Source organism: Anastrepha obliqua, chromosome 2, assembly GCF_027943255.1.
Source record: "Anastrepha obliqua isolate idAnaObli1 chromosome 2, idAnaObli1_1.0, whole genome shotgun sequence".
Taxonomy (NCBI): Eukaryota; Metazoa; Arthropoda; class Insecta; order Diptera; family Tephritidae; genus Anastrepha; species Anastrepha obliqua.
This window is the reverse complement of record NC_072893.1, coordinates 24352952-24367273: the sequence shown is the minus strand read 5'-3', so window position 1 is coordinate 24367273 and position 14322 is coordinate 24352952. Positions and strand designations below refer to the sequence as shown.

At 37.5% G+C, this 14322-nt stretch overlaps 1 protein-coding gene across 1 annotated transcript; it reads right to left on the bottom strand.

Annotated features, from left to right (window-relative positions):
* Positions 1-2453: 2453 nt before the first annotated feature.
* On the bottom strand, positions 2454-10506 carry LOC129238646 (trypsin eta-like). The gene is made up of 4 exons (XM_054873745.1): positions 10334-10506; positions 9818-10019; positions 9454-9742; positions 2454-2995 (listed from the first exon to the last, which is right to left on the bottom strand). Exons 1-4 carry the CDS (start codon positions 10407-10409, stop codon positions 2480-2482), a joined length of 1083 nt encoding a protein of 360 aa, XP_054729720.1. The 5' UTR covers positions 10410-10506; the 3' UTR covers positions 2454-2479.
* Between the last annotated feature and the right edge of the window lie 3816 nt (positions 10507-14322).

The window sequence follows — 14322 nt, the reverse complement described above, 5'->3', positions numbered from 1 at the left end:
AATGTTGCTTCTGCTCAAATATGAACGAGACGTTATCAATAAAACGGTCCGCGGATGACATATGGCAAAAATAAATTTTTTGTTTTTTGGAAGTACTGTTATAAGCTTACATGGCAAATTTCAGCGTGATATGTCACATAGTTTGTTTTCTGTGCTACTGTAAACAAGTAAAGCTCGAGTGTGGAAAATTTTCAGTTGTGACCCTTTTGTATTTAGGGTGCGATATGTATGTATGCATACAATTTCTTTTTTCTTTTTAAATGTGTTTAGCACTAAGCATAAACTGTCAAGTAAAGCCTACAAGTATGCTACAAATAATGCTATCAAGCGGTGGCTACTACATTGAAAGCTGTGCTAGTGTTTGTTCCTATAGTAAATCGCGTTCGTGTAGTCAAACCTGCTAGTTCTGAATTGCCTACCAACAACTTTGCTTTGCAGCTTTTGCAGTAGTTCATCTTTCATCTTTTTTCAATGCTAGTAACTGGTATTTTTAACATGGTGATGCCGTACGAAATTTCAATTGTCCGCCTATGCATCAACAGTATACCAGTTAACGAACTAGTTCCTAATAGGCAAAACGAAGAAAGATGATTCACTTCAATATTTTCATGCGCCTAAAGGGCTGGCCCAATGCAGGGCTGGCTTTGCTTGCTTGGCAATAACTTCGATAACTGTTAAAAATGAATAGAACAATACTGAAATATATGAAATACGACCAAATGGAGGCTTTGCTTGAAGCGCTTGAAGTACCGCGATGTTTCAAATAGCTCGAATGCGACTTTCTCAGCAACATTTAAAGCGTTTTCGAAAGGATAAAATGGATTTTGTGAGGCAATTCACCACCATGGATGAGACTTGGGCCTATCACCAAGATCCTGAATCAAAACCAGAGGCCAAAGATTGCTGAAAAACTGGTTCTTCGGCTGCGAAACGAGTTTATGTCCAGAAATCGGTCAAGAAGATGTTAGCATCAGTTTTTTTGGGATGCAAAAGGAATTTGATTTGTGGATTACTTGCAAACTGGTGAAGCAAAAAGTTCTTAATATCATTTTAACCAATTGGACCAGCTGAAGGAAAAAATTCGTGACCCAGTGCAAAAGAAAAGAAATATTTTTCAGCAGAACATCGCACCGTGTCACAAGAGCATTTTGACAATGGCTAAAATGCATGAATTAAAGTTCGAATTGTTGGAGCATCCACCGCATTCACCAGATTTGGCCCCTAGCGACATCAGTCTCTTTCCAGTCTCTTTCCAACATTTTCGTCATATTTTTTTTTTTTTTTTTATTGCCGCAAAAGGAAAACTGCGTCGCAAGCTCATAAAAAGTTAAGTGCTGTTTATGGTGACGAAGCCTTAAAAGAACGGCAGTGTCTAAATGGGTTTGCCAAATTTCGTTCTGGTGCTTCTTCATTCAAAGATGAAAAACGCTCTGGTCGTCCAGTTGAAGTTGATGACGCCCTAATCAAGGCAATAATCGATTCGGATCATCACAGTACAACACGTGAGATTGCAGAGAAGCTTCATGTATCACATACACACATCGAAAAACATTTAAAACAACTTGGCCATGTTCAAAAACTCGATACTTGGGCTTCTCACGAACTGCAAGAAACGCATTAACAGCTGCGATTTGCTAAAGAAATGCAATGAAAATGATCCATTTTTAAAACGACTGATAAATGAAAAATGGGTTGTTTACAACAACATCAAGCGGAAAAGATCGTGGAGCAGGCCAGGTGAACCAACTCAAACAACATCAAAAGCTGATATTCATCGAAAGAAGGTTTTGTTATTAGTTTGATGGGATTACACAGGAATTGTCTACTTTGAACTCCAACCACCCAACCGAACGATCAATTATGATGCTGACTTTGAACAACTAACGAAATTAAACAATGCAGTTGAAGAAAAGAGGCTCGAGTTGGCACATCGAAAAAGTATTGTATTCCATCATGACAATGCAAGGCCACACACATCTTTGGCCACTCGGCAAGAATTATTGGAGCTTGCTTAAGATGTTTTGCCACATCCACCACATAGTCCTGACCTTGCACCATTTGATTACTTTTTGATTCGATATTTATAAAACTCCTTGAAAGGCAAAAATTTCAATAATGATGGTGAAGTCAAATCGTACCGAATTCATTTTTTTTTATGAACGTGGGATTCTGATACTGCCTGAAAGAGGGCAAAAGGTCATTGATCAAAATGGGCAATACCTTACAGAATAGAGTTATTTAGTTCCATGAAAAAATTGTCTTTGATTTTCTAAAAGAAATGCGCAATTACTTAGTTGCCAACCCAATATTTTTTTTTATTAATTTTTTGGTTTTGAATCTTAAATTTTCTTAAATTTAAGTTTTAATGAAATTTTTTTAAGTTTTAATGACATTTTTTTAAGTCTTAATGAAATTTTTTTAAATTTTAATTAAATTTTTAAATCACACAATGCTTTTTAAATTTCGCTGTTCACTCTGCTCAATTGAAATAACTCATCAGTGTAGTCCAAGCGACGATCATCACGAGCATCACTGCAGAATGCGACAAGTTGGACATGGCACCGCCACCGCCGCCGCCACCAACTCCACCACTGCCACCTCCTCCAGTGCTATTACCAGATGACGTGCCGTTACCATTCGGGCTGGTGCTGTTGCCACCGGTAGTGCTGTTGCCACCGGCAGTGCTATTGTCTGCCTTTCTATTGCTTTCCGTTACATTATCGATCCAGTTGTACCAATAGGCGACATCCGTGTAAACGCCAGGTAGACGAGGCTGAGCACAGCCAATGCCCCACGATACAATGCCGGTCAGCAGCGTATTACAAACCAACGGACCACCCGAGTCACCATCACAGGCATCCTGCTCGCCACTGATGTAGCCGGCACAGAGCATACCCTCGCGTACCAGACCCGGCGCAAAGTTACTTTCCGCTATGCATTCGTTGACATCAATTATGGGCAAATCCACAGACAGCAAATTAGTTGCCAAATTTCCCTATAAAATATAAACAACAACAAAAACAAGAGAATATATGCAAAGCACGGTAATAAAAGCTTGAGGAGCGGAAGTGAATTTATAGGCCATGGGCGCTTTTATGAAGTGACATAGAAATAAAACAATAAAGTGAAGTGATGGAAGGAATTGAATTGAATTGAATGTATGTAGGTATGTGCATATGTACAGTGGTCACACAATTTATTCGTACACTCACAGTTTAAAAACAGATAAACCTGGTAATTAGCACGATTTATACAAAAGAACACAATTTGTATACCTACATTTATAAAAAATTGCATTTTTATTCAATATTTAAGGAACAAAAACTTCGAAATTCAATGCTGGAATTAGAAAACTTAAGGTAATAACGAAGTGAGGCACAATTTTATGCAAAAATATTATTCGTACATAGCCGTCATATAAAGAATGTTTTATTAAAAAAAGAATTATGGAAAAAAGAATGGAAAAAACGAGTATTCAGTACTTTGTTAGGCCGCCTTTAGCTTAAGACAGATACCTGTAAAATTTCGAAAAAAAAAAATTTTTTTTCACAAAATGTTAATATTGAATAATATTTCAAAACATTTTTAGAATGTAAATTTAAGTATTTCTTATATTATAGATCGTCAACCGTGACGACTCTATTCTTTGCGTTCGAGCACTGGGAGAGGTATAGTTACGTGGTATTCAAACTTTAGACGCGTTTTTCTCAAAACTATATTTTTCGCATTGGCGTACACGATAACTCGAAAAGTTATTGACCGATCTCCCTGAAATTTTGCACACATATTTTTTATAATAATACTTTCTATGTGAATTTACAAGTTTTCGAAAATTTTTCGAAAAAATAATTTTTTCGAAGCAAAAATGGTAGGAAAATTCGACCCAAAATTCATTTTTTTTTTGGAAGCATTTTATTCCGCTATTTTTTCCATTTATTTTTACTTCATATACCTAGAAGTTATGACATTAATAAACAAAAAAAATTTTGATTTTTAGTATTCAGGTCACTTCAATTTCAATTTGCCTATCAACAGGGAAAACCCAACAAATGGTGCACGGAAAAAGGGCTCTCCATTAACCCATCCAAAACAGCACTTGTACCGTTTACTTGGAGAAGGAACATAAATCTCAAATGTCCGACGCTTAATGGAACAACACTTCAACTCTCGACAGCAGCCAACTATCTTGGCGTCAGTCTTGACATAACGCTTACGTGGAATTCCCATACTGAGAGAGTTACTTCAAAAGCCACAAGGGCATTCTTTGCTTACCCAAGGCTTTTTGGTAAGACATGGGGACTAAGCCCTAGAATGACCTTCTGGACATTCACCACAGTAGTGAAACCCATAGTCACTTATGCATCCTTAGCAAGGATGGTCCAAGGTCAAGTAAAGAAAAGCAGTAAACGAATTAAACAAACTGCATCGCCTGATATGTGTTGGTATAACAGGGGCTTTGAAAACATATCCTACTGAGGCGTTGGGTGTGCTCCTGAACATACCACCGCTTCCAATCTTAATTGGAAGGGAAGCTCGCTCGAGTGCCTTAATATTAAAAGATATATCTGAACTTTAAAGTGGGGATATGAAAGGACATTTAAAGATCTTGGAAGACTTCCTACATAGTCCCATTCTTCATAGGGATGTTATACTATCACCCAAACCAAAACTCTTCAGGAACTTCCAAGTTATAATTAATGAACGCACAGACTGGAGAACTAACTCTATCAATTTCAAACCTGGCTCCCAGCTATGGTTTACTGATGGGTCCAAATTGGAAAATGGTAGAACAGGGGTAGGAATCAATGGGCCTAAATTCAAAAAATCGATTCCTATGGGACTCTACCCAACAATATTCCAGACAGAAATACATGCCATCGAAATATGTGTGAGAGAATGCCTTAGCAGGAAAATGAGAGGTACTCACATCTACATGCTTTCAGATAGCCAAGCGGCTCTAAAAGCCCTTCCATCAACAACTATCCCCTCTAAATTGGTAAGTGATTGCCTAAACCTTCTCAACGAGTTAGGAAACCTCAACATAGTAACACTAGGCTGGATTCCGGGACATGAAGGACATGAGGGAATTGAAATGGCTGATGACCTTGCAAAACAAGGATCAAATATGCAACTTACTGGTCCTGAGGCTTTCTGTGGACTCACAAAAGGCCACATTAATGAATTCTTTAGGAAAAGGGAAGAAAGAAAACTTGCCGCACACTGGCTGAACTGTGCCGGTCAGCGTCAAGCCAAACTATTCTTAAGTCCCAACAAAGGAATATCTGACAAGCTTCTCTCACTAAGCAGAGTAGATCTGCGTCTTTTAACAGGATATCTTACAGGTCACTGCAGCCTGAGGTATCATCTAAATAATATTGGTCTATCTGAGACCAATGTCTGCCGCTTTTGCGAAATGGACATAGAAAGCTCAGAACATGTGCTTTGTGAATGTCCTGCGTTGGGCAGACAGAGACTTCATCACCTTGGTGGTATCGTAGTATCTTCATGCAATCTTTGGAACAACAAACCCAAAATTGTGCTAAAATTTTTAAAAAGCCTAAAACTCTAGGATTACAAAAATAGGCCTTTCACAATAGATCAGCTCTGGTCGCAGTGCGTAATGGCCTTCTAATAATAATAATAATTCAGGTCACTGACACCGATGCTACAATGCCCGCCGATTGAGAAGCCCCGCTGCGACCTTCCTGGAAGAATTGAGTGTACATCCGCCATTTTAAGTGATTAAAATAAAAAAAAAGTTTATATTATTTTAATGTATAAAAAAACTGTATGAGAATTCTGAAAAAAATATTATATATAGACTTCTTCATTGTAAATAATTTTAATGAAAATCAGAGAAAATATGGCCGTTTACAGGTATCTGTCCCCTTAATAGCTGCTTCCAAGCGTCGATGCATAATTTTTACCAATACCTTGGTTTCATTTGCTGCAATTCTGTCTCACTCAATACTTAGAGCTGTTGTTTTTAATGACGCCTTTGATGTTATTTTGTGCTTCCTGCGCTCCAAGCCATGCTCAATTGGGTTCAGATCCGGTGATTGGCGTGGAGTTTTAAGCTGCTTACAGTGGTAAATAAGCCATTCTTACACGAGATAAGTTGAGTGTTTTGGGTCATTGTCTTGTTGAAACGCGAACCCTTTAGCATCCAGTTCAAGTTTAACGGCACTATCATGCAAATTATTCTTCAAAATGTTTAAATACAAATGTTTGTCCATTTTGTCATCAATAAAAACCATTTTTCCTACACCAGATGCAAATGTGCACCCCCAAAACCATTACATTTCCTCCTCCATGCTTAACGGTAGGAGTACTATTTTTTTCCACTCAGCTCTGTATTTTCGTTTCGCCAAACTTTTGGAGGCTCATCTGATCCAAAAACTATGAATTTCGACTCATCCTTGTATATGATGTTTTGGCGAAGAATCTGGCTGATTTATATAGCATTTGGCGAACTCCAATCTTTTCTTTCTGGTAATATCTGAAATGTAGGGTCACCCTACTAAGATAGCCAGCTTTATGAAGACAATTACGGACTGTTTGTGGGGTTGCATTTTTATGCAACAACTCTTGAATATTTCGGCATAGTATAATCGGGGAGGTAATTTTTGTATTTTGCGCGGCTGTTGCTACTTTGTTGCGTTCCTCAATGTTGGAGTCAATATTTTTCGCCTTCCGGCTTGATGGTGATTAGTTTCCAATTTACCAGTTTAAGGGGGTATTCTGGTCTAGAAATTTGAAAATATCGATTTTGTTTTTTGCATATTTTCAAAGCTTAGAACTTCAAAAATATGCTCTTCAACGGGTTTTTCAAAATTCGAATTATTTTCGGAGATACAGCGGATTTTGTGAAGCCGGCCGAGTGGTGCGAATCGCACAATGAACGGCAGATGTTACCGGACGACTTGAGGACTCCAGAAAATCTTTTGTATCCCACACAACCTTTATTTATTCTATACATATATTGGGTAGTCGAAAAAGTCTTTTCGTATTTCTAATCAAACTTCAGCTCATTTTTTTATATTTATAATGAACTTTATTAAACCAAATATGTACCATTTTGGTCGACCACCTGTTGAAATTTTTCTTCTAGAGACATTATTCCATCAGTGTAAAACTTTTTGTGGTTTCTCGGCGAAAAACTGCGAGAAGTAATTTTCACAGGCTTCTCTTGAAGCCAACTCCCTTACTCCATTAAGGCCGTTCTTCATTGACCGAAACAAATGGTAATCCGATGGTGCAAGGTCAGGGCTATATGGTGGATGTATCAAAACTTTCCAGCCAAGCTCTCCCAGTTTTTGCCGAGTCATCAGAGATGTGTGTAGTCTAGCGTTGCCCTGATGGAAGACGACGCCCTTTCTGCTGATCAGTTCTGGCCGTTTTTTGTTGACAGTAAAGTGTAGAATCAATCGTTCGAGCGGGCTGGAGCAGCTCATAGTGGATGATTCCTTTCCAATCCCACCAAACACACAGCATAACCTTTCGAGGCGTCAATCCTGGCTTTGCGATCATTTGTTGAGCTTCACCACCCTTGCACCATGATCTTTTTCGCACGTTATTGTCGTATTTGATCCACTTTTCGTCTCCTGTTACCATTCGCTTCAGAAATGGCTCGATTTCATTTCGTTTCAGCAAAGAATCGCAGTTGTTAATTCGGTCCATTAAATTTTTCACAGACAATTCATGCGGTACCTAAACATCGAGCTTCTTTTTGTAACCAGCCTTTTTTAAATGGTTCAAAACCGTTTGGTGATGGATGTTTAGTGCCCTGGCGATGTCATGGCAGCTTATGTGACGGTCCTGGTCAATCTTTTCCATAATTTCATCGACTTTTTCAACGATAGGTCGACCGGAGCGAGGTGCATCTTTCACATCGAAATTTCCAGAACGGAAGCGAGCAAACCATTGTTTTGCAACACGAACTGATACAGCATCGTCTCCGTAAACTTCACAAATTTCATTGGTGGCTTGCGTAGCATTCTTCCCTTTTTTATACAAAAATTTCAAAATATAGCGAATTTCTTCATTAATTCACTCATTTTTGAACAGCTATAACTTTTTTTCAACTTCTGCGAATTAAATTTTTTGTTGGTAAATGAAGCTTAAAATGTCACCTTTCTAACACCATATGAAATGACATAATGTGATTGGTAGCACTGGAGATAGATGACTCCAACGACATCTATTGACAAAATACGAAAAGACTTTTTCGACTACCCAATATATACCTGGAAATAAGTATATCGCCGATTAATCCAGAGTGAGGAGTAAATATTATTATCTAAGTTATTCTATTGGAATTGTTGCTCAAACTTCAAACGAGATTTTCTCAAAACTACTTTTTTTTGGGATGGTCGTCATGATATCTCAAGTTCCAGCTGACCGATCGCTTTGAAGCTTGATAAGAATTTTTTATTATACAACTGTCTATCGCACCTGCCTCGGATTTTGAAAAATTTAAGTTTGAAGTATTTTGGAAAAATTTGAAAAAGTTAAAAAAAGAGGGTAAAAAAATTTTTATTTTTCAAGTTGACGCCATTTTGTGAATTTTTGTTTTCTTTGATTTGGCGTAATCCGATAGCAACATCCTAACTATAACTGAAGAATTTTTTTAATTTGTTTGTTTTAGTTCACTACAAGGGTTGGAATCATGTCAACCACGGAGCACCGTTTTTTATGTAGCCCCCACTCCGCCGGCCTGTAGTTCCACGATTTTTTTTATTTTTTACTTTTATTATTTTTTTTTTTATACTTTTCCAATATTAATGGTATGGTATTTAACCATAAAAAATGGATAGTAAAAATGCTTTTAATTTTTTTTTATCTTAGTTTTAAAAATACCTAAAATTAAGGCGTCTAGACCAGAATACCCCCTTAACGTAATTAGCAATAAGACCTGTTTTCCAAATACAATTTAATAACAATTCTACGCATTTCTAATGGTAAATCCGCATTTCGTCCCATTTTGTCACTTTCAACCGAGATATTACGCGCAATTGAAACTGAATCGGCGATAAAAACTAAGAAAAACCAATCTTGTTTCGTTTTCTGCAATATTAGTTGGATATTTGGAACCCCTCAGTCTGAGTTGAAATAACAGGAGTTTTGCTTGCGGCCATTCACCAGGAATGTAAAATTCTTGCAGTGACCCAAAAGAAATATATTGTCACTGGAAATATTTGGCGCAAAGCTAAAGTTTTTTACGTACCACGCAGGGTGTACGAATAAATGGTGTTACCACTGTATGCATGTATATATGTATGTATGTATATATGTATGTATATATGTATGTATGGACGTATGCATTATTTACGATTCTAAAGATAATTATTTACTATCACTTGTTTGCTTGAGTATCTATGCAGCTACGTCATAGGCCATAAATATGTTTTAGCAATTAAGTATCATACTAATTGTGTACTAAAGGCAACTTACTTTTTCGGTTCGGCCCCAGCCGGTCGCCTGGCAGACGGTACCCGCAGCTACCGCCGTTCGAGCTCTCGCAATGGCCTCTATGGTGGGATGTCCCGCAGGCACGGAATCATTCAAAAACACCAGTGCAATATCATTTTCATAGGTGGACGTATTGAATATGTCTATGCCGTAAACGATTTGCTCAATGTCAAATTGGAGTGTATTGGGTGAGCGTTGAAAGCGGTCCAAGGTGCCCATTACAACGGTGAAATCAGCGGCCGAACGATAAGAGCCATTATTGATATCTTGACTGTGGATAAAATAAAAAAAAATTGAGAATATTTTGAATAATCTTTAGAATTTCCCCCTTCCAGACGCCACTTACTTCACGAAACAGTGTGCCGCTGATAGCACCACATTCGGTTCGATTAATGAACCACCGCAAATGTGCCCACTACCAAAATAGAAGCGATCACTCACACGTCTTCTAATCGACACTTGATGTTTGGTGCCATTCAAAGTGGCCAAAGTGCCATTGATAATTCGACCGCCAAGTTGCTTATCGCCGTCAAGGTCTTGCGCGCCAGCTGGTTAGTGAGAATATTAAAAATAAATGAGCTTATGCAGGTTATACGGGTGGCACAAAATTAACCAGCCAAAAGCTTTTAAATAACTTTTTTTCGAGATAAAAATAAAAAAAATTATTTGGAATAATGGAAATCTTTATTGGCATCTCCAGCGCTCCGTTGCTTGTATGTTTGTTTGCTGCAGCTGTCAACAAGACAAGTGTCAAATACGATTGGTGTACGACGCCATATGAAAAATTACAAATTTTCCGGTAGCCTGATTAATTTTGCGCCACCTTGTAGAAGTCAAAAGAGTATTGTAGCATTTCACTTACTTGCGCTATGCACAAAAAGTAAAGCGCCCAAAGTTGCTATGAAAAGCAGTTCGCTTTTTAAACACCAGCGCGCCATCCTTCAGGAGTACCAACTAAACCGTTAATGCCAATGTTAATCAATCTCTAATTCGTTCCGCTCGTTTAGCTTCTTCGCTCACTCACTATCGCTCGCCTACTCTCTGCGACGGTATACAAATTAGTGGTAACCAATTCGATGCAAATAATTTATTTAACAAAAAGACAGACCTTAAAGACGATTATCTAATCTAAGCGTTGTAACTTGTCGAGATATCAGCTTAGGCACATACAGTTACTCACACATTTGATCAGATGTTGTAAATTTTTAGTATAAATGCAATCTTGTCTATATACAATACTAAAATGTTTCAAATACGAGGGGGGTTCAATAAGTACCCGTGTTAGAAATGAAGACACAATTTTTTCAAAATTTTTTTTTGTTATTTCTCAACATAGCCTCCTTTTAGAAAAATAATTTCTCCCAACGCTCCGGCCATTTTTTAGCTCATCCAAAAAAAATGTGAGCCGTCATGGGACGCCTGGCAGATGTGAAACATCGTGTGTGTACAAGTAATATGCATAAAAGATAATATTATTACAGGAATTAAATATAGCCTAATGAAAAAATGAAGTATTACGAATTTCTTACAGAAAATGGTAACTTTATTTAATAAACATTTATTTACATGTGATATCAAAATTCGATATTAATATCAAGCCACAATTTGAATATATTTTCATCTGTGACTTTAGTAATAGTTATATTCGATGTTTCTTCTGCCGGTATTACTGTGTCGATTGGTCGGTGATAACTAAAGTACGTTAAAAAAGTATTGGATGAAATATTATCAAGATATTTTGCAAATATAGCATCTATTGTTGTTCCGTATTTGGTAGTAGATTCTCTTGGATTGTTGTTGATTTGCAATTGAAATTCTTTTTGAAGTGTGCTTTGAGTGCTGAAATATTTTGCATTTTCAGGTGGCGCAAAATTAATCATCCAGTTTTGTATTTGAAAATTATTAAATAAAATTAAAAAAAATTAAAGAAAACAATGACTTTGAGTGATGATATTTTTTGAATTTTCAGGTGGCGCAAAATTAATTATCCAGTTTTGTATTTGAAAATTATTAAATAAAATTTAAAAAAATTAAATAAAAAATGATTTTGATTGATAGAATTTTTGAATTTTCAGGTGGCGCAAAATGAATCATCCAGATTTGTATTTGAAAATTATTAAATAAAATTAAAAAAATAATAAATAAAGAAATTATATTGAGTGATGACTTTTGACCTTTACGCCCGCCATTGCTTGTCTGTTTTTATACAGCAGCTCTACACTTCACAAATTTCAGTTATGATTGACGTACTGCACTATTTGTAAAAAATATAAATAATCCGATAGCATGATTAATTTTGTGTCACTTTGTATGATAATAAAATGTGCCTTTAAAATATGCCTTCCTCCATAGGCTTAAACTTTTTATTCAATTTCAACTTTTGCTCATTACGAGCTGGCATATCTCGAATTTGCTGTTAAATAAGTTTCACTTTTCAGTTCGAATTAATAAAGCAATAAATTTGGCATTGCAAAATAGTTCCACTTGGTTTAAATAATTGAGTAATAAAACTTCTTTCTGCTGTGGCTCTGCTTTCTGTGACCTTTTGATATTTTTCAACTCAAACACTGACCTTCGTCATTTCTTCGCACAGAGAGCGCGCCTCAAAGGTGCCCACTCTAGCCAGTCTTCCAGTTTCCCATGAATTCTCTGTAATCGAATTCCTATTATCTACATAGCAAATTACCGAACACATTCAAAAACACATAACGCACCAACATTTACTAAGCACTCACGAGCATCCAACTTGCCGCTCTTTAGCAACTCTAAATTTGTGTCTCTAACATGGCACACATAAATACTAACACACTTTAACCCACATCATTTGTGAGTTGTTCTCATACTACTACACATAAAATATATATATGTATACCTTAGTATAGCGTGGCGACCCGTCGCCACGGCAAGCATCGCCACGCCAACGATTCGGTTTACAAGTGAGCCTGTAGATGTTTCACATCAAAATAGGATTTTTCAATGTGTCTAAAATATGCCTCTGTCTCGGCAATGGTTTCCTCGTTTTAACTCAATTTTCATTTCAATTTCTTCATGCCAAGGAACAAGAATTAGTCGCAGGGAGCCAGATCGGGTAAATGCGGGGGGTGCGGCAGCAATTCATAATGCAATTCATGCAGCTTGGCGGCGACAACTCCGGTTGAATGTGCTGGTGCGTTATCGTGGTGAAGCAGCAACTTCTTTTTCACTAAATGCGCCCGTGTCTACTTTAATTTTTTGTGAAAGCGGTCCAATAACCAATTGTAGTGTTCAGTTCAGTGATCGTTCTTCCCTTTTCTAAAAAATCCATAAGGATGACGCCGTTCGAATCCGAAACACTCGTCGTCAAGACCTTTTCGACCGATGGGACTGTCTTCCTGCCTTCGCCTTCTTTCGAGCATATTCGCCGTGAGAAATGCATTATTTTGATTGTTGCTGTTGTTGTTTAGTTTCTGGTGTGTAATGATGAATCCAGGTTCTAGCAACGGTGACATTCGACGCAAAAATTCATTCGGATCTCGCTTAAATTGCTCCATGCACTACCTCGAAGTTAACAGCCACATCGCTTGCTGTTTCTTATGAGCAATCGCGGCATTCATCGGGTCGACAATGTTTTCATCGCCAACTTAAGATGTAAAACTTAATTGCCATTCCGGTCGACACACCTATGGCCTCTTTTACTTCACGCACTTTCGTTCGTCGCTCAGCGAGAATCATGTCGTGGACTTTTTGAATGATTTCCTCGGTAACCACGTCCGCCGGGCGTCTTTGTCGCTCCTCATCAAAAACGGATGTTCGCCCACATTTAAATTCGTTGCACCAATATCTAACTGACAGTATCCAATTTTGCTCGCTTTTTTCCCCATTCACTACTTTTATTCCTACTGCTCTTTTTCCATCTTAGCGAAAATCACGAAACACGTCTTACTTGAATAGCTGCCAAATCCAAATTAGCCTATCAATCAGTCTAAAATTTGTTTGGCCGTGGTTTGATAGATGGCAGCATACGATGCTTATACTATCTTCCCTCAGGAACGCCCTCTGTCATCAAACACGGATACTTATTAAACCGCCCTCGCAACTCTTGCCCTAAATTTCTAAGAATTTCACTCATTTTTGTGGCTTCGAAGTTTTTAAGATTAAATATAATTTTTTGTGTAATTTTATAAAATATAAGCACTTCTACTCAGTTCTGTTGAAGGTTAGATTACGATAAGGGGTACGAGTATTTAACCCTCCGCTGAACACCTTTTTTTAAACCTTCTGGTCTGGCCTTCTAAGTCGATGGGCTTTTGCTTTCTGTTACAACAGGTTGGATGGCATGGCATTGGCAACGTTTTCCAATTGCAGGGAAGTTGGTGGACTCAGAAAAAGTGATGCGAGACGAAATTTTTTTGACGACTTTATCGAACACATTGGCCTTTGCAAACAGCGAAAATCGTATAAATAATCAAACCGTTATTGCTCAATTCACTTTTTTCAATTCACAATTTGGCTATGGAATCATTTTTCAACAAACCAAATACTTCTTCTTCTTGATTGGCACGATAACCGCTTACGCCATTTCGGCGGAGTCATCAGAATTAGCAGATTTTATCAGAGGCTTTGTTGTCGTTTTCATGCGGGAAGGACTTTTACGTGGCAGCGACTAATTTTGCTTCTGCACAGGGTCCGGCTGTCGAAGTGTAACCAATAAAAAGGGCCATGAATTTAGTTTGGAAAATTACTTTTATTCAATTCAAAGTAAAAAATGTGTGAAAATAATACAAAATTAAGAATCAATTTACTTTTGCTCGACATGACCACCTTTTGTTTGCTTTGACTATGGCCTTGAGACGGTCCAGAAACGAATCGCAA

What these genes read in the sequence shown, in the direction of transcription:
- LOC129238646 (XM_054873745.1), bottom strand. Translation starts at nt 10,409, where the DNA reads ATGGCGCGCTGGTGTTTAAAAAGCGAACTGCTTTTCATAGCAACTTTG. An exon ending in ACTTTTTGTGCATAGCGCAA is followed by an intron (nt 10,020 to 10,333) that starts GTAAGTGAAATG and finishes CTCACTAACCAG; the next exon opens with CTGGCGCGCAAGACCTTGAC. An exon ending in GCTGGGGCCGAACCGAAAAA is followed by an intron (nt 2,996 to 9,453) that starts GTAAGTTGCCTT and finishes TATATTTTATAG; the next exon opens with GGAAATTTGGCAACTAATTT.